The 25,128-nt window shown below is 47.5% G+C and overlaps 1 protein-coding gene across 3 annotated transcripts in view; it reads left to right on the forward strand.

The window, feature by feature from the left end:
* The first annotated feature begins 3,973 nt into the window (after nucleotides 1-3,973).
* CHST13 (carbohydrate sulfotransferase 13) overlaps nucleotides 3,974-25,128 on the forward strand; it is a 49,063-nt gene continuing 27,908 nt past the window's right edge. Inside the window, exons 1-3 of one of the 3 annotated variants that reach the window (XM_064518987.1) lie at nucleotides 3,974-4,094; nucleotides 7,006-7,513; nucleotides 11,333-11,540. Coding sequence is in view for 1 of the 3 variants with exons in the window: in XM_026093148.2 (XP_025948933.2) it covers nucleotides 14,298-14,391 (94 nt within the window). In the remaining 2 variants the exon portion in view is untranslated. Of the gene's footprint in view, nucleotides 4,095-6,979; nucleotides 7,514-11,332; nucleotides 11,541-13,765; nucleotides 14,392-25,128 lie in introns of those variants that run through there. The other 2 variants (XM_064518988.1, XM_026093148.2) reach the window with 2 other exon arrangements.

Below are 25,128 nucleotides of genomic sequence, written 5' to 3' on the forward strand. Positions count from 1 at the left end.
GTCTGTTAGGTGTATGTTGGATTCCTAGGAACTGGGGTAACACTGGCATTGATTAATACCAGTTTCTGTAGTGTCAGAAGTGGCGCTTCCTGGGTGTGGAGAAGACCTCAACCCTGATCTCCTGGGGAATGCTCATGCTAAGTGAGTTTCTTAAGGTAAAAAATTGTTGACTGTTTTTGCAACTAACTTTCTTGAGGGCAGGTTGGGTGGAAGAGCTTTTTTTTGACAAGGAGAAAAACAGATCTTTGATGCTAGGTAAGGAAATATTTTTCCCCTTATTTTGCACCTAATATGATTTAAAGTTGGCAAGAAAAGGCTTGATACTGGAGAGCAGAGGTATTCACATCTGCCACTGAAACCATAGGGAGCTTTCTCTGAGTGCAGCCCAGAAAGTCAGGTGCATTTATTTTCACTGCTATTACATCTTCTACCAAAGTACTGCTTTTAAAGCATTTGGTTCCCCAGCAGGATTTCCCACTCTGGTTTCCATGAGATTAATTATTTCAAAAGCTGGAGTGGATGGAAAGTTTTGTTGGCTAAGTCCATATAGAAATATCTCCACTTCTCTTTTGCAGCAAAACCAATACCTTTAACACGGCCATGTGTTTATGCACAGTCTAATGGTGCACTCAGCTGTTACACCTTCTTATTCTATTCAGCTGTTACTTAACACATTAATGAAGTGCACTAAGTGGTGTCATGTTGCTATGAGTTTTCCTTTTCCTTGATAATCTTCTCATAGTAATTTTTCAGATTTCATTGCCACTTCTGCAAATGTTGATATGCAGTTGAAGATCAGACTTCTCTTAATTCAGGACAGACATTTAAGACACTGTGCTGGAAAGAAAGATTTTGTTCTGTGTCATTAGTCACAAAGGCTGGAATTTAGGATTAGGTTACTCTCTAATGTGCAGTAGTCCTGACTAATTGTGGAATGTATTTTAGACACTTCAGCTGAGAGTGGTTTTCTTTCCTTGGCTCCTGCACAGTCCAGTAAAGATTTTGATGGAAAAATGTAAACTAGTAAAGTATATCCCTTCTTTAGCTAAAACTGTAGCAACTGTATAACTTTACCTTCCTGTACGGCCAAACAGTGGCTCACGAGATCCATGGAATCATGCCCGCTTTGTCAAGCTTTGGAAATCTTGAGAGGAAAGTCAGCATTAGCCTTGAATGAAGAGTTGGCTGGTTTAGCACCATGAACCTCCACTGGGCTCTGCAAGAATAGTTTGGTTGGCTACAGATCAACTAGCAGAGGAAATAAAGCTAAGATGAATAAGAGAGGACAGTAAAGGCATATATACTGCACTGCAGTATGGAGGAATATTAACTGTCAGAATAACACAGGCTTTGTTACATTTTTTCCCCAATTCCTAGTATTTTCCTTGCATGGAACAAGAGTTTGTATTCCTGGCCAGCTATATTTCTAGATAATGTATAATCATGATTCCCTTTCATTGATTATTTCACTGCTGAGTTATAGCTTCTTTGCAGGACAGCACAAAGCTTTTCCACGTGGTTTGTGGGCATCATTAAAAAGTTGCGTGAGCCTGGTGCTTTTGGCCCAGAGGGATTTGATCCCTGTTCAGCACAGGACTGGGGCACAGCAGCGGGCACAGCAGCGGGCACAGGATCTACACAGCTTCGCGATTCAAAGGCGACCTCTGAATGAGGGGCGCCTTGGCCTCCATATACCATACAAGCTTGGATGAGGGCCATGTTGCAGTAGTGCACTCTTTCACATTTTGTTCAGAGCATGTACTGCTCTGCCACCCCTGCAATTTGAGCTGCAGTCTTGTATTCCCTCATTAGTTATTAGATGTTCCTAGTCTTCCTCTGACAAAACTGGGAGGATTGGGGTGGCTTTTCTCCCCCATCTCGTGTGGGAGAATGCTCTGAAGGAATAGAGGACTGCAGTACTGATTTGTTGGGCAGGGGCATTTCAGGGCATGAACTACAGAGAGAGAGGCTGACTGAAGCACTTTGTTTGAGCTCCTTCACTCCATTAACTACAGGATGCCAAACAGAAGTAGAACAGAGCAAGCTTCAGCGCAGTTCTTATTGCTTTAGGTTTTAAACGTATGGCAACATATGCCTGAGCTATCTTGTACTCTGTTCTCCTGCTGGTGTTTTCTGAGAAAAGAACATGCTCACATTGAAAGAGATAATTATGTTTTGTTTAAATCCATTTCTGAGGTTTACAAACCAATTTCTCTCTAAGGCTGCCCAATTCACTGACTCAAACCTCTATAAAGTAGCACATTCAGTTTCTGATGTAAAGTGCTGCTCTGCTCTTAGCTGTAGCTTTAACGACAGAAATCATAGCAAAAAAAAATCTGCTGTTTGCTGCTTTTTTTTTCCTAAATTTTTTTCAATAATACTGGCTGCACTGTTAGTTGAGAAGAAGCTTTGGGGAGGGCACACAACTGTGCTTTCTTCCTCAGCTGAGAGAGGCATTTGAATTCTCTCTGGCTTTGCTGAAATCACAGTATTACTGAGAACTTCTGTAGAACAGAGTCAGCTTTTTCTCTCTCCCCCTCACTGACAGCAAACTTGAGAGAAGGTCAGGTAGAGAAGGTGTTTCTATGGATTTTAGCTACACTGAAAAGGGTAGAGCATAGCTCATTCCAGCCAGCTGGAAATATAGCAACTGCTTTAAAAGTACATGTTAGACATCATCAATATATAGATTGGGTCGCAGTCAGACTGCTCTTTAACATTTTCAGCAGTCCTAACATTACAAGCTAAATGTTCTGAGAGCAAGTCTGGCTATGCCGAGAACACGCAGTAACTCAGCCAGCCTGACTATTTGACACCTAAACAGGAGGTTGCCTTGTAGGTCACACTGGTTCCTCCTCAGGCATTACCCATGGTAGCAGGAACAGGTGTGTTCTCCTTGGATTGCATCTGAAAGCATTTGGAAACTAAGCCTAGGACTCACAGACCATGTTTCTGGGAGCACGTGATACAGAAATTTGAAGTCAGCTCTCAGTGGTCAATATCTGCAAGGAGAGGCCAAGACATTACCTACAAAACTTTGGTCTAAGTTATTTGGGCTGAAGTCTATAAAAGTACTTGGGCTGTTTCCCCTGAATTTACTGGGGTAGTAATAGGAGCCCCAGTTGCCTGTTCAATGCCCTGTCCCTCTCCCGTGTGCTATGGACTGTGCAAACACTGCACCAGAGTCCTTTCTTGAAAGATTTCTTTATAAAAGAGAAGAACCCGCTGGCTGGGCTTTCTCAGAGATGGCTCAGAGCCTTGGAACATGCTTTCTTTTCTCCATAATTGAAACTAACTTGATTTGGTAACTTTCCAGGATTAAACTTTTTGCAAAAGACACCTCTGGATAGAGTTTCTGGAGGAGGCGGACTTCATGCCTCCTAGATATGCCTCCTGGACATTATGGGTAAGCGGCTGCCTGATTTCAGCAGTGCTGACGTTTACTAATATAGACATAATTCAATTAGGGCACCCAGAGGGTTGAAGGAAAGCCTCTATTATTTTTAGTCTAAATAAAAATAGTATCTCAGGCTTCCTGGAATAGTGAAAGCACACAGCGAGTCATGGAAGATTGTTAGACAATATTTATATGATTTTTTCAGCCAGGGTTTCCATGAATTAGAAGCTGTTTAGGTTGGATTTGACCAGCCCTGCCATGTCTAGGCACACGAAATTAGTCCTTTGTGCCAAAAATTGCAGTAACAAACCTGTGTTTGACTTCAATGTGACAGTACACGCAGGGTACAGCCTCACGAGAAGTATTTAGATGCTGATGATTTTAATAGTACGCCCCTCCAGTAAACAAGAGATTCTGTTTTTAGCCTGAGGGAATGTTTCAGTAGTACCAAAGGCATTTAGGAACCTGAAGACTCATCTAAATGTGGTGAGTTATGACAGTACTTAAGTGATGTAGGTTCCTTTGAAAATGTTGCTCAATTTTGTTGTCTTATTTCATTCTCCTTTTCCTCCAGGCTCAGGCTGCTTTGTTGTAGGGAGTCTCAGCGATGTCAGTATTTCTGGATGCTCTGGATATGCTGTCAGGGACTCAAGGTGCTAAGGGGAGAAGGGTCATGCTCAGCTGGCCCTGGAAAGAGGTAGGTAGCGCTTTGTAACCAAACCATACAATATACAACTGCATACTAAAGTGTAGGGTACTGCATGACTGGCAGGGTGGCTCAGTCTACAACAGTTCTGAGGCACAAAATAAGTCCCCTTATCCCATCCCGAAGAGCAGCTTCATGCTGCAAATGCCTTCCACAATCCCATTAAAAGACCTACCCAAGTTTCCCTGATGACAGAGGGACAAGGACATACATCCCTGCCTATAACACAAGGTTATAAGCAGAAAAGGAACTTTCTCGGCATGCTCATTCTGTGGTTGGCAAGACTTTTATAGCACTGCTGACCACTGATGGTGATTTATGTCGTTATTTACAGGGTCAGACTGTTTGGCTTTGGCCTGCGTGTGTTGTTTTTTCTCTTCCCTTTGTATTCAAAGCCGCTTCAGATGGATGTGTGCATAATAGCAGCAAAGTGAAAGCTGCAGGGAGCAGAGCACCCTCCAGCACACAATGCCCCGCTAGAATAAGGAGCTGCTTCATTTGGCCATGAGCACTTCTCGCAAGATTATACCCACTCACACTCTTCTCAAGGACAGATTTGCCTTTGCTCAGATCGAGGAAGTTGGAGGATGAAACACTCCCAATCACAATCTTGTGCTCATTGGCACTATGCTAAGAAAAGGGACTTTCTGGCTGAGCTGCTTAAACTACGGTCTCTCCCCTTAGCTCCTGGCTGGCTGAGAAGTGAAGATCACAAGACCAAATCATTTGGCCTTGGGCTTCAAGTCATGAACAAGTTAACTTAGGTAAAGTTCACTGAAGTCCAGAAAAGAGGACTTTTCACAGAAAGCTTTGAGCAGTCTTTGCTACCCACTTTTCTCTTAAGATACCAGGTTTATCTGTGCTATTGAGTTACATACTTCCAAGCAAATAAAGCCCATCTTAGAATAATCTGTTTTATACCTTCTGTGAAGGTATAAAGACATGCTGCTAGCAAACTTCCTTTTATTAAATGTATGTATATAGACTTCCTGGACTGGCTCCTCATTTGGGCTGAAAATGAGTAGTCTCTGAGCAAATGCTGACAGCAGCCAAAGATCTAGCTTTATTATAGGCTTCAAACTAACAGTTCTGGGCTTGCAAATACATTGGCAAAGGAGCCATGCTTGTGTGGGTAAACACTCCCTCCCTCTTAGTTATCAGCAGCTTCAACCAAATGGTTTAAAAAGCACAGTCCTTCAATTGCTCTGTAATACGGACAGATCTCCAGATGGCATCTGCAAGCCCCCCTCTCCCCATTTTGGGGACCTTCTGAGTGCAAACCATATCCATGCTCCAGGGACAGAATTATCTTGCTCTAACATGCTGGAACCAGGGTAGCAGGTCAGCACTTCGGGCAGGTCTTGTGCCCATCTCATCTGTCACTGCTATGCAGGTCCAATAGGACCTAAACGCCCAGAGATGCTTAATAGATTGAGGACTGCAGGAAAAGACCCAGGAGAGGGTCTCGGAGCTGCCCCTCCTCAGGCTCCTGCCGATGAGGGAAAGTGTGTCTGGAAGGATGGGGGCAGATGCTCTAGAGCAGAAGTGAGGAACTTGCTCTTTGCTAATGGCCAAACTGGCCTTCCAAACACCTTTAGAAGGCCACAAATTACTATGAGGGTTGGTGTTACCCAATAAGACAGCCCCCCACCACCACCCTCTTTCCCCAAACTTGCAGACTGTAGGAAACCAGGTTGCAGGCTAGTTTCTTCCTTTTCCAGAAAAGCTTTAGAAAAGCAGATAATAATGTTCAGCTCGTTGGGTCTAGATGCTGTACAAAGTATTTAAGAGCTAGCCACCACACCAAATAAACCTCTTCACTTCCTTAGCATTTTCCTATGCCATCCAAGGGGTTTCTGTCTTTGAAAAGGCTTTCTTAGGCAACAAGGACAGGATTAGGCGAGTAGTCTCCACAGGAGATGAAAGCTGTCACAAGCCTCCCCCATCTTCCACTTCAAATGAAAACTGTATTCTTGATAGTGTGCCTGTAAAATAGGCATTTCTGCGTGCATGCCAATGAAAATGGTTCTCTTCACCACCCCACTGAGTAAAGAGTGTGTACAATAGGCAACTGTTTTGCATAGGGGTTTTAAAACAAACTTTGGACAGATGTTAGTCACTTCTTGGTGCACAACTGGAAGGCACTGGGATGTTACAGCGATGAGTGCAATGAAAGGGAATTCAGTGGTGTGTTCGTGTGGCTTTTACTGTTTTTAAAGGATGTTCATCAGTGTAACAGAAGCTGGCAACTCTTTCCCTGCCTGTTCCTTGGCTTCAGTACCTTGGATATCTTGTTTGTGATGCTACGATACTCAAAAGATATTTCTGTGCATGCTCTGGTTTCCTAGAAGCTAACAGTAGCTCCCAGAGGCAGGCTGCCTGGCCGTTGTTTACATGGATGCTCTCCAGCACTAATGTCACCAGACTATCAAGTCAAAACATGCTGGTGTGCATGTGGCATCTCTATTCACCAGTCTGATACCAGCTATTTCCATGGGGGGAAACATCACATTGACAAAAGAACTCGTTCTCTCGCAGCCTTGCAGTTGGTGACGATCCTGCTCACATGTGGCCAGTAAAGAGGCTTGCACAAAAGTCATAGGAGACACCTGTGTGAGGGTAGCAGGATCCAGGTATGTAAGGAGAAGTCAAGAATTTGAGGACCCCACTTCTTAGGACTTCTGTCGAGCCACAGGGACACAACTGGATAGAACAGAGTAGAGCAAGAACAGCAAAATTACCTGTAACCCAAATATTTGACCCTTTTTTTTTGGGGGGGGGGGGAGGCAGGGGGAGGGAAGAGAAAGGGAGAGGGAATAGAGGCACTTTATGCTACATGTGATGGCATGTTCATACCTGGCTGTGTCCTTTCCTTTGCTCTCATAACAACACTTGCTGTCAGGCTGTGTCATTACTTCTTCTGTACACATCTCTAAACCATGTTTTGTGGCCACATGAGGAACTTCAGGGTTTTGCTCCTGCTATACTGTGTCAGATTGATTGAACCAGTGGCATGAATGGCAGCACTGAATCTTCCAGTTTCCAAAAGTTCAGAAGAGACACTGGATACCAGATAACCTGGCTGCAAGTGGAAGAAGCACAAGGCTGGGAATGGTGACCACTCACCTCAGCTATCCAACAGCATGGCAGTTTGTTCACCGATATTCTGCTGCCTTCTTATGTACTGTTATGTTTGGTTGGAAACCATCAGCTTCACTGAACACCACTACACAAACAGAAAAACTTTTGTGGACTTCCCAAATGGACAGGGATGCTTTGTCCAACTGTGTGGCCTCAGACAACAGAGAGGGCCATCATAGAAACATGCCTGAAGGGCAGGCTTGGAGGAAGACAGCTCTGCTGCAGCTGAGGCTGGAGATGCCCGAACCTGCACAGCTGTCACAGTGAAGGTATGTCCCAGTCTCGGCATATGTTAGAGGAGTGTGGATACGGTAGATCTGGGTATCGTGAAAAACGTCTTGTTTTCTTTGGAGAAGGCTGGCCATGATTTGTTTTTAATTCAGTCCTCAGGTGGTAAGACAGTACTTGCAACCCCCCAGGGACTTCAACATCGCTATGCCGCCCTGTGATGTGATGTGGCAAGGCATATGCTGCAGTCAGGGTTTTCTGTCTGTCTGAAAAATTACAGGCCTGGGCCCCTGAGAATCCATCCTGCCCTGAGGTATTTGCATATGCAAATATAGAAATATTTGTATTTCTTTTCCCACACAATAGCATTCAGTGTTATTTGTTGGGAGTTGCAGCACAAGATTGTGCTGTACAACACGACACAGAACAGAGAAGACTTTTGCTAAACAGTGGATGAGGGTCCTGTTTCAGTGGCCACTAATCCACTGAAACCTGGAAGAGAAGGCAGTTGTGGGTCATAGGTAAAATCTGACAATGTACTCAGAATGAGTTAGGTATTTGTGAGTCAGGGTAAAACCCTATGGACTCTGTCTCAGGAGTTTTCACCATTCCTTCCCTTCAGAGCAGTCATTATGTTGCAGATATGGTTCTTCCTTGGAGAAGAAAACATCTTAAGGAATGACCGAGGCCAATCCCCACCTCCAGAGAGAAACCTGAAACACAGATTAACGGGGATTATCTTTTTCTGGCAAGACCTGTTTGTGCTTGGAGCGTTAAGACTCCTCTTTCACAGCTATCAAAGCCAAAGTGTAAGAAAGAGCACAGAGTGTCTGTCCCTTCTCAGAGCAAAACCTTGCTGCTCTGTGCTCACCAGAAATCTATATGATAAAACAGAAAAACTACTTCTCTCCATCTCCTTCCTCTGAAGTGTGTTTCCTTCCAAAGGGAAAGATGCCGTGCATTGACTTGCCTGCTGTGTGTGGCATCTGATATATGGTGGGCAGGACCATATTGGTAGCTTGCTACAGGACCTTACAGGGTTCCTCTGGACAGAAGGACCTTTAGGTGACCCCCATCTCTGCAGTGGTGCAACCTAATAGCATCCCTTTGACTTTGTGACCCCACACGTAGCAGTGAAAGGATCGCACCAGTTTCAGCTGGTGCACTGGGCAGCAAGGAGAGAGGCTATGGCATTCGGCTGTAAATGTGCAAGAAACAGCAGAGCACAAAACCAAAGCGGGCTGCATGAGTCTCATGCTCCTAGCAGGAGATTTGACAGGTTTGTTGCTCCTGCCGTCGGAAGTAACTGCAGTTCCCAACGCTGTGCTAAGATCGAGGGCAATTGGCTTTCCATGGTGTATCTGTAAATCACATCCTTCTGCTTGTAAACCTCTAAATCAGACATCAGCAGAGAACAAGCTCCCAGCCTGTAACACTGTATAAACTAATGAAATATAAATGCCTGGTACAAAAGGCAAACACAGTCCCTAGTTGCCACCACTGAGTAGAATGGTTGATGGGAGTTTCCATCATAAAAACGGTATTTTCAGCAGCTGTAAGCATTGCAGGCAGTGAGTAGTCCTTAGAGCTTGTAATTTGGTTTGGTCCCATCACCGCTGGTGCTTTTAAAAGAAAGCAGCTGCTGCTTTTATTTTTATTTTTTAGTTGTGGCAGCAAGGAAGTTAAATGAATGATTTCTTGAAATCTATTTTGACAGAAGCCAGTGTTTCACTGAGGGGAATCAAGAGCCCAATTTTTAGTTTCCTTGTCTCCAGGATGATTTCCTAAGAGATAATTGCAACAGAATCTCTGGGAAGTAATTAGCATTTTGTTTAGAAACAGAAAGGTCAGCAAGCTTTGAAATTACTAGGTTACAATATTAACTCTCAGGACCAGACACTACTTGCACTATCCTAATACTTAGTGGGTTTTTTTCTGACAAGGTGTATGAGCCTGCTTAACTGTAGGCAATACATGCTGTCATACTCACCAAATCAGTGGGATTCCTCAGGGTGCAGTGTCTTTAGGATGTGTTGCTCACTCCCTGCCCAGTCCCCTTAAGATAAAGGAGATTTCTCAGGGCATCAGTGTTACTTTGTATGAACAAGCGGCAAAATCTGGCTGCAGATTTAAAAGATAACCAAGCCTGCATTATAGGTACTTGTAGCTCTCCAGTTATCTCTTCAGAAGCAACCTGTACTTAGTGCAAATTTTACCTTTTGTCCAACCTGTTTCTATTCTACGTTGAGCCTGCAAACATTTACTACAGCATTTAATGATGAAGAGTCCACCCCAGCATGATTCTCTGCTGCTTTGAACTATGGCTGTTGTAAATAGGTGCAAAGTGGGCATAAACACCAGTGTTTTGATGGGATAGTATTTGAAAATCCACATTCTGCAGACAAAAAGGACTATATGAGGTGCTGGAAAATCAATGCACTGCTTGAGAAAGCAAGCATTCCCATTGATGATATTAGCAGAATTGGCTTTTCCTGGCTAACACACACACGTGACAGAACTAGGCCCCCCAACTTGTCTTTCAGGACAAAATGTAGTGGGTCCCAGTCGTGGCAAGGATGGTCTAGATAAGACTGTAGGAAAAACTCTCCAGCGTTAGTGAAGCTTGGAAGGGATTGCTTAGTGAGATCGTGGGGTGTTCATCTTTGGGAAATTCTCAGAATGAGCTAGATCCACTTCTGCTCAAGTAGGGGATGGGTTGGGGCCTTGCAAGGTCCCTCTCAGCTGACACACTGCAGTGATGTCATGAAATGCAGTCACCAAGGCATTGAGTAACGGGACACATTGGGGCCTGTAGAAATCCTGGAGGCAGGATGACATCTAATGCTTCTCCGTGAGTAAATGTGCAGATGCTAGTCTCTGAAGAACGCCTGCTCTGCATCAGTGCAATTCCCTACACACCTGCCCAAGCCCTTGCTGGCTTGGTGAGATCTGGGGGCTGTGGTGTGCAGCAGTGCCTGGCCACCAGCAGATGAAGGCAGCATGAGGCCAGGGTAAACTATCTCCGTGGCATTCATGCTGCGGAATTAAATACCTGGGTGCAAAAGCAAAATACCCCCTAGAAGGGCTCCTCTCCACAAGAGCTGGGAAACCAGGGCTTGGGGAGGGGGGTTTTACAGGTGCATCAGTTTCCGGCTGAAACTAGCAGCTGTTTAATTTCTATTCAACATGATAGCGTGACCAAAGCCTGGGGTTAATCTCACTCAGTGGCACCAAGGTCCTGGCAAACAGCAAGGCATTTGGGAGAAACCTGCAGAGAAGATAGTAATGAGCATTGCTAATGAGCAGAGAGGAAATCAAGCATGCAGTGCATACCAAAGGCACAGCATCTTTCTGCAGACAAAAAGCAAGGTCTCTTCACTTACAGATCAGATGTAGTTCTAGGCTGAGGTGGTAACAGATAATTTTCCTCCTTACTGTGTTATCAGTAGCTCTTGACTGTTATTCTTGGTCATCAATACTGCCTTTACAGTGATGATTAGCTCTAGCCATGATCCGACCCCCACAGTGCTAAGTAATGTGTAAATATGGAGCAGGGTGGCTCTTGCCCCAGGGAGTTCCTAGCCTGGCACAGAAGGAGCAAAGTGGCAGGTTAGTGTCTAAGAGAACACTAGGCCTTGTGTATGTCTGCTGAAAACCGACGTATTCATTTCTGTTGAGAAGCCATATTTTGGTGTGTGCTTCATGCCTCCGTTGTTCTCCAGTTACTAGTGTGGCTTAGGGAGGGCTCTTCCAATGCACAGAGAATCTGACCATGTCTGTCTTAGAAATGGGCACAGATCAGTGCTTGGGGTAATAATTTTGGAGTCTGAGAGCTTGGGCTCTGTTCTCTGCCCTTACAGGCTTCTCAGGTGGCCTCTCAGGTGACTTCTCAGGCAAACCAGGCTCATCACTGCCAAGCAGAAGCTGTGGCTCTTGGAGAGGAGACAGGCCTGATGGAGAAACAGGAACTTCATTATTAAAAATCAGCACAATGAGGAGAAGACAGAGAGCGCCATCTTCCCGGAGACATCCCTCCCTGGAACACACACTCTGGACCTTCCTTCTCAGGTAGGCACCAACCACCACTGTCTGCCCCATGGGCTGTGGTCACTCTTTCTCTTCTGTATGGCAGGGCTATAGGGAAAGTGGGATGGTACTAGACGTTAGCATGCGGGACCAGAGGTGTTTCTCAGATACACAGAAATAGGCAACGGCAAGGCCCTGACATCCTGAGGGCTGGTGCCATTACCACCAGGCAGCTCTTGTCAAAATGTTCGTGTTTCCTCTTGAAACGTGTTTGTTCTTCTAAAAAAGGCACTTACTCATTGGAGGCGATCATGTTTTTAATTGAGTCTAAAGAGGTATCTTCAGTCTTAACAGTATACTTTCCCTTACCTCATCCAGCCCTGAGGATCTGAACAGTACATTCACCTGGGGCTGTGCAAGACCAGTCTCACATATGCTAATATGATCACAAACAGGCCTGTGCCCTGCCCTCTGGACATGAAATATAGACAGGAGTCAGCAGGACTCAACAGGTCCATGTCAGAGTTTCAAGTTTTCTGACTTTTTTATTTTAATTTCTTTTAAGTCAGTGCCCAACTGTGGATGAAATTTGACTTGATACAGTTTTTATTTCCCCTGCTGAACCCAGAGAAATTGTGTTAAAGAGATGAGGGGATTTCACTGCACAATCCAGAAGCACCTTCGGTCTCTGAACCTCACTCCATTCCCCTGAGAGGTTCAAGGATGGCAGCTCCAGACATCCTTTCGGCTATAGTAGGCACACAGGGAACCGCTGTGGCACCTTCTTCTAATGCTAGCAAAAATCCTGTCTTTTCCATTCCCCTGTGAGGTTGCAGGAGGCCTCTTCAGAAACAAAAATATGGGGGGGGGGGGGGGTGTCTCCCTTTGTAGTCCATCCCCATTACAAAGGTAATGCCTGTAAGCACATATCAAAATGTGTTCACACGCACAAATCCCTCCCCCATAACTGGGATTCAGCCAGCCCCTCTGTCCCTGGGGTCTCTCAGCCTGTCCTTACATGTAAGGCAGATTCCTGCTCTTTGCAAACTTGCTGAGTGGACCAAGCGCTGCATTACTTGCAGAGAGCAGCCTGCATCTGCAGGGATCCTCCCAGCCACCCCCCACCTTCCCCAAGCACTCTGTCTCAGTCCCCAGTGGCAGGGGCTACAGCCCCTTCCCTGAACATGTCTGACAGGCGCAGGGGTCAGGACCTGAGGTTGTCTTCCTAACCACTTACTGCAATCACTGGTGTGTCCTTGCAAGGAAGTGGAGATGTATTAGGGTCTCAGTTGCAGGCTCATTTCTATTGCCCCTCTCTAGGCTACCCAACAGGGAGTTTAAAGAGCTGTGTTGCTCAGTGGTGGTAGCTCAGCGTGGCTTGCAGGCTTGCTTTGGCTCTCGTTGCATTCCAGCTTCCTTCTCTGCAACGAGTATCTCCGCCTGGTTTGCCCTGCCCTAAAGGAGGGCAGAACCAAGTCCATCATGCCCACACATCCAGGTTTTCTTTGCCATTCTCCAAGGCTCTTCCTTCAGCTGTCCTCTTGTTCTTAAAGCTAAGTATTTAGCAGATGGGGAGAGAAGCAGTGGTTGACTGTTGTCAGTGGGAATCCAGCTTTCAGTCTGGTTTTCTGATTTGGCAAGTGGTCTTTGAGTAGGTCTTGAAGTGTTTTACAGAGGTGTGTCAATAGTATTGCTGCCATTTCAGAACAGAAACAGGAGAAACAGAAGCTCAGAGTTTGCTTTGACCGCAATTACAGAGCCTGGAGGTTAGAGGACGTGGTAAGAGAGCTTTGCACTCTTGCCTTCAGAAAACGTACAGAGATTAGTAGAAAATTATGTCCCCCTTCTATATAACTTTATTGCTTGAATTAATGTTACTCAGAAACATTATTGCTTTCAGTTAAAGTCTGTGGGGGCAGAGTTTAGCCAAAAAGGAGGTATATTTTAAGGCCACAAAACTTTGTGATGCTTATGAAGTATCGAATGTGCTGAGAAACGTCATCAGAAAACTCTCAGACCTTGCCAGCACATCAGTAACTCTTTCTTCCCTGCGAGGAATTTTAAACTCACCACACAAGTTTTTGTAGGGAAATACGTATTTTTTAGCATTGGCAGGGAGCGGAAACACTTCTGCGATTTGGGGGGGGGAGCTGATTCCTGACGGGGGAGCAGGCAGCGGAGCCGGGAGAGCCAAGCGCCCCCCCCGCCCTTTGCTGTTGAAGCCCACCGCCCCCCCCGCCCTTTGCTGTTGAAGCCCACCGCCGCGGCCTCGCCCGGCGGGCAGGAAGGGGGAAGGCGGCCGACGAGTACGCGGCGAGCCAGACCAGCAGCCCCGCTGCGGGAACACGCTTCCCCCCACCCCGGGGCTGCTGCCACCCGCGGCACCGCTCCCGCTCCTCTTCCTGCAGTTGCTCCGGATTGCAACAGGCCCGTGCACGCCGGCGCCGGCCCCGTCCCGGGCACTCGGCGCCGGATGGGGGGAGCCGAGCGGCGGCCGCCGGGCGCGGAGCGAAAGCCGCGGCGCTGCGGGCGGCCAAGCTGCGCTGCCCTGGGCTGAGCGACCCCCGCCGCTCCGCGCCGCCCGGCTCCCACTTCCTGCCGCCGCCGGCCGAGCGGGGCGGCCCCGGCCGCGGAGCGGGGCGGAGCGGAGCGGGGCGGCCCGGCCCGGCCGCGGAGCGGGGCGGAGCGGAGCGGGGCGGCCCCGGCCGCGGCGCCCGGGGCAGCGCGCCCGGCGCGGAGCGGGAGCCGCTCGGCGGGCCCTGGCCGCGGGCGCGCTGCGCCGCGGAGCCGCGGCGGAGGATGCGGCGGAGCCGGGCGCCGCGGGTGGTGCTGGCCGCCTGCCTCGGGTCTTTGCTCCTGGTCGTTTTCTACTTCCAGAGCAGCCTCAGCCCAGGTGGGTTACCCGCCCCCGCGGGGGTCCCTCCGCGCCCTGACTGCTCGGTGTGTGCTGCGTTTGCGGGTGCTTTGCCGGGGCATCCGCGCAGGTTGCGCCTCTGCTTTGGCGAGGGGCTCTGCACTCTCGGGATGCCCCCCCCGCGCCGGGGAAGGGCCCCATCCACCTCCCCGGGGTCCCCGGTGCGGCAGCTCCGTGGGTCGGATCCTGGGGGCAGCGTCCGGCGTGCGGAGCCATGCAGCGGGTTCGGGTCTGGGCTTCGGGATCAGTCCCCTGCTAGTTCAGACCACTTCGGTGTCGCTGAGAGCCAGTCCCGTCCAGAGGGGCCGAGCTTAAGCCAGCGCCGATCCACTAAAGTTTAAGTTAGGGTGAACCGGCGAACTTTCTTGGAGGTTACATATTTCTCAGCTGACACCATTTAACTTCACTTTTGTGATCGGGTGTAATGTGTGCTTAGCTTAGCGTAACAATGCTGTTGTTTTGTAATGAAATCCATGCTTTATTTTAGAGCAAACTTATTTTGGCTGACCTGTCCCTTTCAGGAGTGTCCTTGTGTTCAGCGAAATCAAGGCATGAAACTGTGTAAAACCGGCACGCAGGACTTCAGTGAAATCCTTCTGAGTCTGTGCTGTGGCTAGAAAAGATAGAGGAGTTGCTCTGTTCTGCAAGAAGTGCCTGTTTCACACCCGCAGTCACTAAAAGTCCTGGGGAATCTGGCTGAATTGCTCAAGGGACATCTTTGGTGTCTGCTCTTAGAAATATTTTCCACGCTGAGAATGATTCAGTAATAACAGAATAACAAAATATAATCTGTTTTGTACTGGAAGGGTTATTTATTTTCTTGCCTGATTTCTGCTCTTCTTTGTAAACTAGCTCCTATTTCCTAAGAGATGTTATTGAGTAATTGCTGTAGTTTTAACAATGTACTAATGAGTTCTGATTACAGCAGCAATCCATCAATGGGGCCTTTAAAGTTAGACCTAAAAATTCAAAAGACCGATTTGACTGAAATGTCAGTGGAATTTTATCAGCATGGAAATGCAATTTTCCTTTTTATAGGGACTGTTCCATCACTTTAATGTTTTTTTCCTAAAACTAAAAAAGGCTTAACTTGTTGTCTGAATAATCTAAGACTGAAAAGGAATTAGGGTTGCGTGAGCATTTGTTATTGCTAGAATAGCATGTGAAGTTTATCAAATGCATTCAGTAATCCCAGAAGACTGCAATCAGTATTTTATTCTTTAAGACCTTTGTTTTTCACACAAGTATATGCCAACTTATCTTAATGTTGGGAATATTCAGTAAGAAGTACAGCATTGAATCATCTTAAATATCCATGGCTCCTAACAGAGAGAGGACTGCATTTTACATTGGGTTCCCTTTGTAGTATTTGGAAAATCCAGCTCATTTCAGGGCTTCCTGGTTTTTAAAAGAAGACTTCTGTGTGTCTGAGTCAGCAGACATTTCTGTGCTTGCTTGAGTTTAATCCCATGCGTGATCTCAGCATAGTTCCAGGTAGAGTTCTCACCAGGTCAGGGCAAACCAGGTGACAGTAATGGTGATGGCATCTCAGTGTGGCTTGAGGGGGTTTCAGATCTGGAACTCTGCCGTGAGAGGTGCTGGCCACAGGCTGATCAGGTGAGTTTTTTGGAAATGCAAAACCCTTAGCAGTCTGCAAATCTCTTCCCTTAATATGGGACAAGTGTCATTTTCAAAAGGTTCAGTAGCTGGTCGTACGTCTGGAGTACTGATCCTGAACTGGTGTAAACTAGTGCTATCTTTCTCCTACTCGCAGGGAAAGCCCATTGGTGAGAATGGTAAACACTAACTGCAGGTTTGCTCCTTATGGTTGACAAAAGAAATAGATTAAAGTGATATTCATGTTGTCTAAAGTCTGGTTGTTTTCTAGACATATACGTAGTTGCCTCCCTATGTCCAGCTTCCATATTTATGCTATTTCTTTCCTGTAGTATTTTTCAATTTGCAGTATTTTGTCTCCTCTTTAGCTCAGTGAAATATTCACCATAGCAGAAGAAAGGCACTTTGCAGAGATCATTATCAAATACAGAAAAGAAGCAAGCTGAAAACTGCTTCTTTTTCATTTAGCTCAAGGGAAAACAAACTGAGACCAATTACTTGAATTTTAGTAGTTACTAGTTAAAATAATAGCCAAACAATTTGCAGACAGAAGTGTCGTCTTTAAAGTGATGGTTGCCTTGAGGTTTTCTGGAGTTCTACTTGTCTGGTGTCATTTGGTTTCTGTATACTAATGAAAAAAATGCTAGAAAAAAGCAGCAGTGCTACAGGTCCCCTCTGGAGCAGTCAGATCCTTTTTCCCTCTCCTGCAAGATTCTGCAGGTTGCCTTTCTTGGGCCACCCTTGGTCTGGTTAGAGTAACTTACTGAAAATTCAGCCATCCTGTCCAGGAATCAGTGCATACAATATGGGAGGAAAGACAAAATAAACAAGCCCATTTTAATTAGGAAACCACTAAGGGTTCATCTAACTGGGCACAGGAGCAGAAATTAACTCCTTCCTGTGCAGTTCCCACTTTTAACTGTGTCAGTACAGTTGTGCGAAGCGGACTGCGCCGAACTCAATGGCTGTATTGAAATAAGGCTTTCTTGTTCTGCGATGGGAACACCCACACACCAGTGCGTGCTGAAATAACTCAGTTCCTAAATAGCTGATGAGTTACTTATTTTGGTGCTGGGCTGAATTCGTTTGTACTGAAGTCAATGGCAGAATGCTCCATTGTACCTACCAGAGGCAGAAGCGGGCCTGGGTGGATTTGCCAACCTCACTGGCACTCAGGAAAGGTGAGACATATCTCATTGCTCCTTGAGGGAAAGCATCCACATGTGGATTTGTGTGCTCAAGCGTGCACTGACTTCATACTTTACTTTAGCTTTCCTTGTCAGGTCTGGCTTTACCGGGGGCTGTGCTCCCCAGTAACACACGCAGTGCAGCCTGTTCTCCCCAGCCATGAGGTGCAGCTTCAGCGCATGGACTGTCTCCTCTTCACTTTGGGTCTGTGGTGACCTGTTTGTCCTATCAGCCTTCAGCTATCTTACTGCAGGCTCACAGACACATGGCTGAAGGCAAGGTAGCTGCATTGCAAGAAGTCATTAAACATGTGCCAAGCATGCTGTCAGGTAGAGTTTACAAACACTGACTTGGTGAATAGTTAAAGGTCTGACTGGAGCAGTGATCTTTCAGCATCTCCAGTCCCTCCTGCATCTGGACTTGTGAGCAGATACGCTCAGCTCGTTATCAAACCTTAGGAGATCTCAGCTTGGTGCCTGTAGTTACGTGTTCCCTCAGAAGACTCAGTCCCTCAGGGACTTGGTTGCACTGGTGTCAGCCCACAGCAATCCAGGAGATCCAGCCTGGCCTCAGCATCAGTCATCGATCTTCTGAGCTGATTTCTCCCTGCTGCCTCTTCTGGGGACTGTGTAATTGTTAGCAGTGGCTACGCTGACTTTTGCACACCATACATTTTCTGTATAGAGAAGGTGGGAATAAGCAGTGGGGAATCTCTGCCCATTGTTTCATCTAACTCCGGTCACAGTATGTCTAGACCGGCACAACAGTAAATGCTGCAGGCTGCTGGCCCTTGTCTACATGAAAGGTTTGGTTATTGCCGCTCTCAGGAGAACGATACGGATTTTAGCAACACTAGGAGATTTGGGGATGACTATGCTAGCATGGGTGTGGGGTAGAGAAAAGGGGGAGTATCTGAAGGAGGCAAAGCTGAGGTGAGTGGAAGATGGCAAGGCCCTGTATTTCTCTGCACCCACAATGTCTGCCAGCCTCAACTGGACGTGCTGTGGGGCCACCCCAGTGGTGAGTCTTTCAGGGGAGACTGAGTAGGCAAATTGTACTGACCAGCGGGATGACATTTTGGAGCTGCTAGCAGGGGTCAGAGGGACGTGTGCATGAACTTGCAGTCTGCGAAGTGGTTAGTAAGCAGCTCTGCCATCCAAAAAGACTGTATTTCCTAATGAAAGGTGATTGCATGCTATAGGAAGCTTTTTACATAATTTTTCCCTTTTCAAGGCTCTGACTGACATTGCTCAAGAAAAAGTCCCCTTGCAGTCCAGGGGATGATCCCAGAAGTGCTTGGAGGAGGAGGCACCTTTGGGTGCTTGAGGCGAGGAAGTACAGTGAGATCTTTCAGTCTGACCCCAAAAGATCCCTGTGTAGGAGTGCAGGCTATTACGTTCTCACCCAGTCCTTCCTGTATCAAATCCAATGACTTGTGCCTGATACAGGTGACTGTGGCAGGGGACAAAAGCAGATCTTGCACAGAGGCAGCCTGAGGGATGGGCAGTGCTCCACTTCCTGTTGTTTCTAGCTTGGTCCAGTGCTGAATCACCTGCTCAGTAAGAAGGGAGGAAGAAAAACTCCAGCTCAAAATGTTGCTTTATTTCTGCTCCGATTCTGTCTGACTTCAGGGTCCAGCTGTTACTTCTTAAGTCTTTTTAGCAGCGCTTGCTTATTGCTGGCTTCTGCACTTCTCATGTTCTTTTACATCTGCATGAGTCATTGGACTTCCAGGGAGCCTTGCAGGTTAGATGTTCCCCTGCCTTTGATCTGACTCCTTCACAGCAGCAGATACCAGAACCAGGATCATAACAGTGCCAAGGTTGTGATACTGCTCCAGCCTACAGAGAAGGAACCAGACAGATTTGCAAATGGGGAGGCAGCAAAGCCCCTCTCTCTGTCCTGATCCACTCCCACATCAGCAGGTTTGATCTCTGACAGAGCAAAGCCCCCTCCAGCTCTTCTGGAGCAGAGATATTGCTTCTCCAGCTTGAGGGATGAGGACTGGGGGTTACAGGAGGAAGACGACATGTAGCAGTGCCAGAGGCACACCACTGGTATGCAACTATGTAGGAAACTATGAGAGATCACTATTGCCACTACACCCTGCCAGCTTTGGGATGGTTTCTGTTGCCCACCCAAACCTCTCAACAGCCAGCAGGCTGGAGAAGCTCTTGTGTTCCCAGGGAAGGAGCTCAGTCTCATGGCTGAGCTATGCCAGTTGAACATCATAGGTTGCAGTCACAACCTCCTGCCAAACCAGTGACAAAGCATGTGGCAAGAGGAACCCACAGGTAGTGCCCACATGTCCATGCTCACAGGATAACGCTGTATAGGCCAGAGGCATTAGAAGTAGGACATGAAATAACTCAGAATTCAGGAGCATCTGCAAGTGCGGAGATTTGAGGCTTTTCACCTCCTCCCGATACAGAGCCAACAGCCCAGGGATCGCCCACCCAACGAGAAGTGAACTGGCTGTACAGCTTCAGTTGTCAGCCTAGCCAGGCTTTTCTGAGGTGTCTGTTGAATTTTGTTACATTGCTTTTTTTTTCAGTTATCAACTTAAGGTGCCTTAAAAGGTATGTAGTTTTAATACCCACTGATCTCTGCCTCTGAGATTTGGGCCTGCTGATCTTTACAAAGCTAGCCTTTCAAGTTTTCTGATCATCCAAAATCACTGGCTGCTTTTGCAAACTGTCACAGTGAGCTTCATCAGTGTCCCTAAAGCTTTGTCCCTTCAGGGCACAGAGTTTGTAAATGATTTGACTGAGGTCCCGCAGAGCCCTAGTCCCTGAACCCACAAACACACCTAGACCTAGCCTGAATGGAGCTACTTATGTACACAGATACTAGTAGTTGTCTGAACCTTTTCAAACTAGGGATTTTCTTAGAATGGAGGAAAGAGCCTATTTTAGATCATAGTTCCTCCCCAGTTTTTGAAGGCATTTTCAGGCTGAAATCCAGGCACCACTAAAGTCAGTAGCAGGTTCCTCACTGACGCAGCAGGCACGGGATTTCCCCGTTTCTTGTTCAGGGAGAAATATTGCACCATAGTTTCTGTGAGCAAGTGGCAAGAGCAGCAGCGTGATGGTGCTGGAGGGACTGGGGCATTGACCTTTCCTTGCCAATGGCTGCCTGCTGGCGAAAGAGAGCAACGATCTCCGAAGCTGCCTGGAGGATGCGTGTTGCACGGCTCTCACTTCCCGTGTACGATACACCCCTTGGGACCTGAGCGCAGCTCTGCCAGCAAAGGCTTTTTGAGACTGGGTCATGTTTGCAGCTGGCTGACACATGTCTTCAGCTCTCCAGATAACGAAGGCTAAGCTGCCTTTGCTCTAGCAAACTCTGCGAGCACAGCCAAGGATGTGAAATCAAAGAGGCCCTCTAAGGTTGTCTTGAGATTTGGTTTCATTTTGTTTAGTTTGCTTTTGTTGTGGGTCGATTTTGTCCAGCTCAGGTTCCCCTTCTCAGCAGTGTGAAATCCAAGGGGCAGTCACTAACCTTGCAGGAGCCAGCACACAAATGCAGCGCTCAAAGTACAGAGATGTTTGTCAGCAGAGGCGTTGTGCAATGCAGGCTGGAAAGCCCTCAGATCTGCCATGTTTAAAGAAAGCGTGAAATGCTGTAGCCGTGACCCGTTGTGGCAGAGTAATCTGCCCAGTGCAGTGCTGAAACGTGGGGCAGTAATGAAGTCCATCTGCTCCTGAGGGCCAGGCCTTGCATGAGGAATGCTGTTTAGTCCTTCTTGGCTTTGTATAGTTTCCTGTGTGAATCTCTGATACGTGCGAGAGGTTTGGGAGGGGGGAAGGAGCAGGGCTTAGTGTGCCCGGGAGTTAACTCTGTGCCTGCAGGAGAGAGTTGTCTTGGTCGTTCTGTCAGGTGGATCCAGCCTTTGCTGGTGCTGCATCCTTCTAGCGTCACAGTGTGGCTGTTTTTCTGTGGAAGCATCTTATGCCTGGGCTTTCTGCTTTGTCCTTGCTTCTACCTGCTGGAATTTAAGGGAGTAGCTCTGAATGGGAAAGATTTAGGGGCAGGGCTAGAATCATGCTATCCTTGGACACCCAAGGTCCAAATGAAATCTGAAGGGATTTTATACCATTGGTCTTCTCCTTCCTCAACTAGTGTATTTTGACTAGCCATGGGCAAAAGAGGTATGACTTCTTTTCCCTGGGATGTAAGACAGTACCAGCAGGGTACTAAGAGCGTATGTGGCTGATGGAGAAGCTGCAGCCCGGGGGCACAGCCCAGCCCCCTTCTCCTGGTTGAGCGGGGTCCTGCCTCTCTCCCTCTTGCCTAGCCTGCAGCCAGTCCCAGGCAGGAAGGAAATGGTGCGTATCTCACTGCGTGAGCCTTGGCGTGTTTGTCATCCACCAGTCTCTGAGTAGAGATAGCTACAAACTGGGAAACTCCATTTGATGGAAAAAGTTGGAATAGGGGAGCTGTTATTTTCATGAAGAAAGCAGAGGAAACAAAATTTTGCACCCAGTTTGGGCTTTCCACAGAGACCCTCTGTTTTTTCTGCAAAAGGTTGGCATATTCGTGAAACTTGTTTAAGTGAAAACCCATCCAAATGCAGTGTTTTCAAGCATTTTCATGTGGGTAATGGAGAAGGAGGCTCAACTTTCTCTGTTGTTCCTTGGTAAAAAAACCAGCACTCCAATTTATCCTGCAATGAAGGCCTCTAGTAAAGCAGCTTCTGGTCCTTCAGGCGGGACCTTCTGGCTACTATTAGCCAAGTTTGAGGCTGGAAACTGAACACTCAATGCAGTGGCTGAGGGACCCGAAACTGATGCTGAAAAGAAACAGTTGCTAAACCAGTCTTCTGCCAGTCAGCACCTGGGCAGCCCCTTTCCTAGAAAGGTCAGACACTCCTGGGGATGGTGGTGTTTATTACGTGCTGGATTTTCTTCCTTGGCTGCTGCCTGCTGTCAGCATCTGAACAAAGAGCGCTGCAAACCCTCCATTTTAATCCCAGGGCAAACACAGCTCTCTTTCCAGGACTTTCTATCAGAAGCCAAGAAACCACAAAGGCATTAGGTGCTTAATTCCCATTATTCCTGCTTGGAGCTGAGTACCTAAAGAAGAGTTTAACTCCCCAAATACCTCTGTGGGGCCAAGCCAGGCTGTTCCCATTGAGGCTTTTACTTTTTGCATCGAGGCTTTGAGACACAGCTGGGCAAATGTCCAAAACTTTTTCTTGTTAAAAGGCATTTAAAGACCATTAGCAGTATGAGAGGGAGGGAACATCTCACAGAGTAGCTCTGGTAGCCGGAAAGGCCTGGTGTGAACGGGACCATGCCTTGGTCCTGCCTTCAATGCAGGATTTGCACTGCTGCTGAGAACTGGTGCAAATGGAGCTATCCTGAGCCGGGGCATTCATAGATGAAGGGGAAGCCTGATATCAGTGGAGATTTGAACCCCATATGCCCAGCCTCTGCTGTCCAGTTCAGACCAGTCTGCTCTGTCTTGTACATCTACCTATAGAGCTTGCACTACTGTCAGGATGCTCTCTGTCTGTGTCCTGTCCAGATCAGTGCCTTTGGGCAAGGCTTATGTTCAGTTACAAGCACATTGTGATTGCCCTCTGTTTTACATGATTCTTTTAATTTTTTCCTTCTTCAGACTCGACTGTCCGTGACAGTAAAATCCATCCAGTAGGCCTGGCTTGAGGACGATATTGCTAAATGCACCTAACACACGGTGCTGCTGCCGTAAGCACATATCCCCCTTCCCCAATGCCAATCTCTAGCTCCAGATGCCGGGATCTTTGCCTTGTAGCTGGCTGTGGAGGTGTGCTGTGGCTTGCCCAGTTTTGTCTCTCTAGCAGATTTGCACCCCTTGTAATTCTAGCAAGGCAATCATCTGTACAGCTCTGCTGAGCAGGGATTGAACCGCCTCCCCCTGCATCCCCTCTGCAGTCTGCCTGGGCCCGTTCTGTTCTCTTTTTCCCAATTGCGGGCACGTGGCCCTCACTGGGAAGCCAAAATCTCAGTCTAAGTCAAAGCCCAACATGGGCAGAGGTGGGAAGAAAGAGTCGCTCTGTATTCTCAGGAACTAGGTGGCCACCACTCAGATAAATGCCTCTTTCTGCATGTTCTTCACAGATTTGCCAGCATAGGAGGTAGCACTGGGGCACGTGGTTTGGTTTTGCTTCCCTTAGAGTTTTAATGAGCAAGGGAGCAAAGCTAATGCTGCACTTACTGTGTTGAAAGGAGAGCATGATGCTCTGGAGGAAGCATGCAGCGTGTATGAGTACAGGGGAAGGGAAGCAGAGCCAAAGGATGCAGTGTGAGAAGTGGCTTTGTGTGATTTGGATCTTGTGCAGAAGCAATACCTGATGTTCCCTAATGCTTAATGCCTCCTTAAGTGTCATGCTCTCTGACAACTCAGTGAGGCAGCTGGTCAGCAAACGGGCCGCAGTCGCACAAGCCAGTCACGGGACAGCTGCAGACTTTGCAGGAAGCAGCACAGTTCCTGTCGTCTGCCACTGCCGCATGGGTTGGAGTAGTGCCTGTTGGCCTCTGTGTGCAGGAGAGCAAGCCAGGGAGAGACCTCATAGCCAGACACACCTACAGTAGGTAATACCCTTGGCTGTCACCCCACCATTTAACAGCCTCAAAATTTCTGCTCCCCTCTCATTGGGCTGGATCTGGAAGAGCCCAGCATTGTTCTGAAGCGTGCTTTTAAGTGATGTTCAACCTGCAGCCTGAGCCAGCAGACGGGACAGCGACTGCAAAAACCAAACACACCACACTCCCTCATGCACACATGCTCCCCTGCATTTGTCAAATCTGTCTCGGTGTCAGCTCCAGGCATCACTGTGACTACCTTGGGCAGCTGCCTAAAAAATGGCCTTTCAGTATGAAAAGATGCTGAAAGGCTGTGCTGGAGCATTGCTTGGGATCTGGACCCCAGCAGCTCCCTTAGAGATCTTCATCTTAAAACTGGTACTTCATCTAAAAACAGGTTCTGCCTGACCCACACAGCCTGGCAGGACCTGTGAACTTGGCGATGTCTTTAGACTGCCTTGTCAGCAGACAGACTAGTGTGAGCGGAACTGAGCTCTCCACCAGCATTTCTTTTGAACGCTGACTAATTTTTCCCAGGCTCTTTGCAGCAGCTGTTACCTGCCTACTGTGGCGACTGGGGTGAATATGCTTTCTGAAGATACCTGCCTTGTAACGCTTTCCAGCTCAGACCTTTTGGAGAAAAGGATCTGCAGGAGTTGGAGTTTTGTTTCTAGGTAGACCAGATGTTCCTTGCCTAGGGGAAGGAATTCACAATCTGTGCAACTAGTGCAAATCCATTTCCCTATTGCTTGCTGGGATTCCACTGAGCACATTTAGCTGAACTCTTGTGCAGCTAGCAGAGATCTTCCTTTAACTTAAGGGCATGGAGGTGTCCAGTCTTGAACCAGTCAGTGCAGAATTCCTGCAGCCTGGCAGAGGAACATGTTGGCTGGCCTGGAAACTCTTGTTTTCTGCACAGTGCCCCAGAGCTCTTAATACTTGGATGAGCTTTGATTAGATAAAACAGTTGTAAATTTCCAGGTGCACAGACTGATGGGAATGTCTGGGAACAGCTGGGAATTGCTATTTCCTGGGAGAAGAAGGCAGGTTTTTCCCTGATGGTTTACTGCTGCAGCTATGACACAGTTGGGTTCAGCAGCTACAGCCACAGCTGAGATAGTTGGAGTAGCTCATCACCATTTACCCATACAGGAAAGCATGGCCGCATAACCCACATCCTCCAGCAACTCCGTGCTGAGATGATAACCACTGTTTGGTATTTAAGATGTTCTAGGGCCTGGTTTCAAGGGTGTGAATGTGTGTGTATTCACTGTCTATATTCTTTTGCCCTCCCACTTTCACATGCTGCCCTGTCAAGTCTCTGGCTCTTCCCTCCACAGCG

The sequence above is a fragment of the Dromaius novaehollandiae genome, chromosome 12, assembly GCF_036370855.1.
Source record: "Dromaius novaehollandiae isolate bDroNov1 chromosome 12, bDroNov1.hap1, whole genome shotgun sequence".
In the NCBI taxonomy this organism is placed as follows: Eukaryota; Metazoa; Chordata; class Aves; order Casuariiformes; family Dromaiidae; genus Dromaius; species Dromaius novaehollandiae.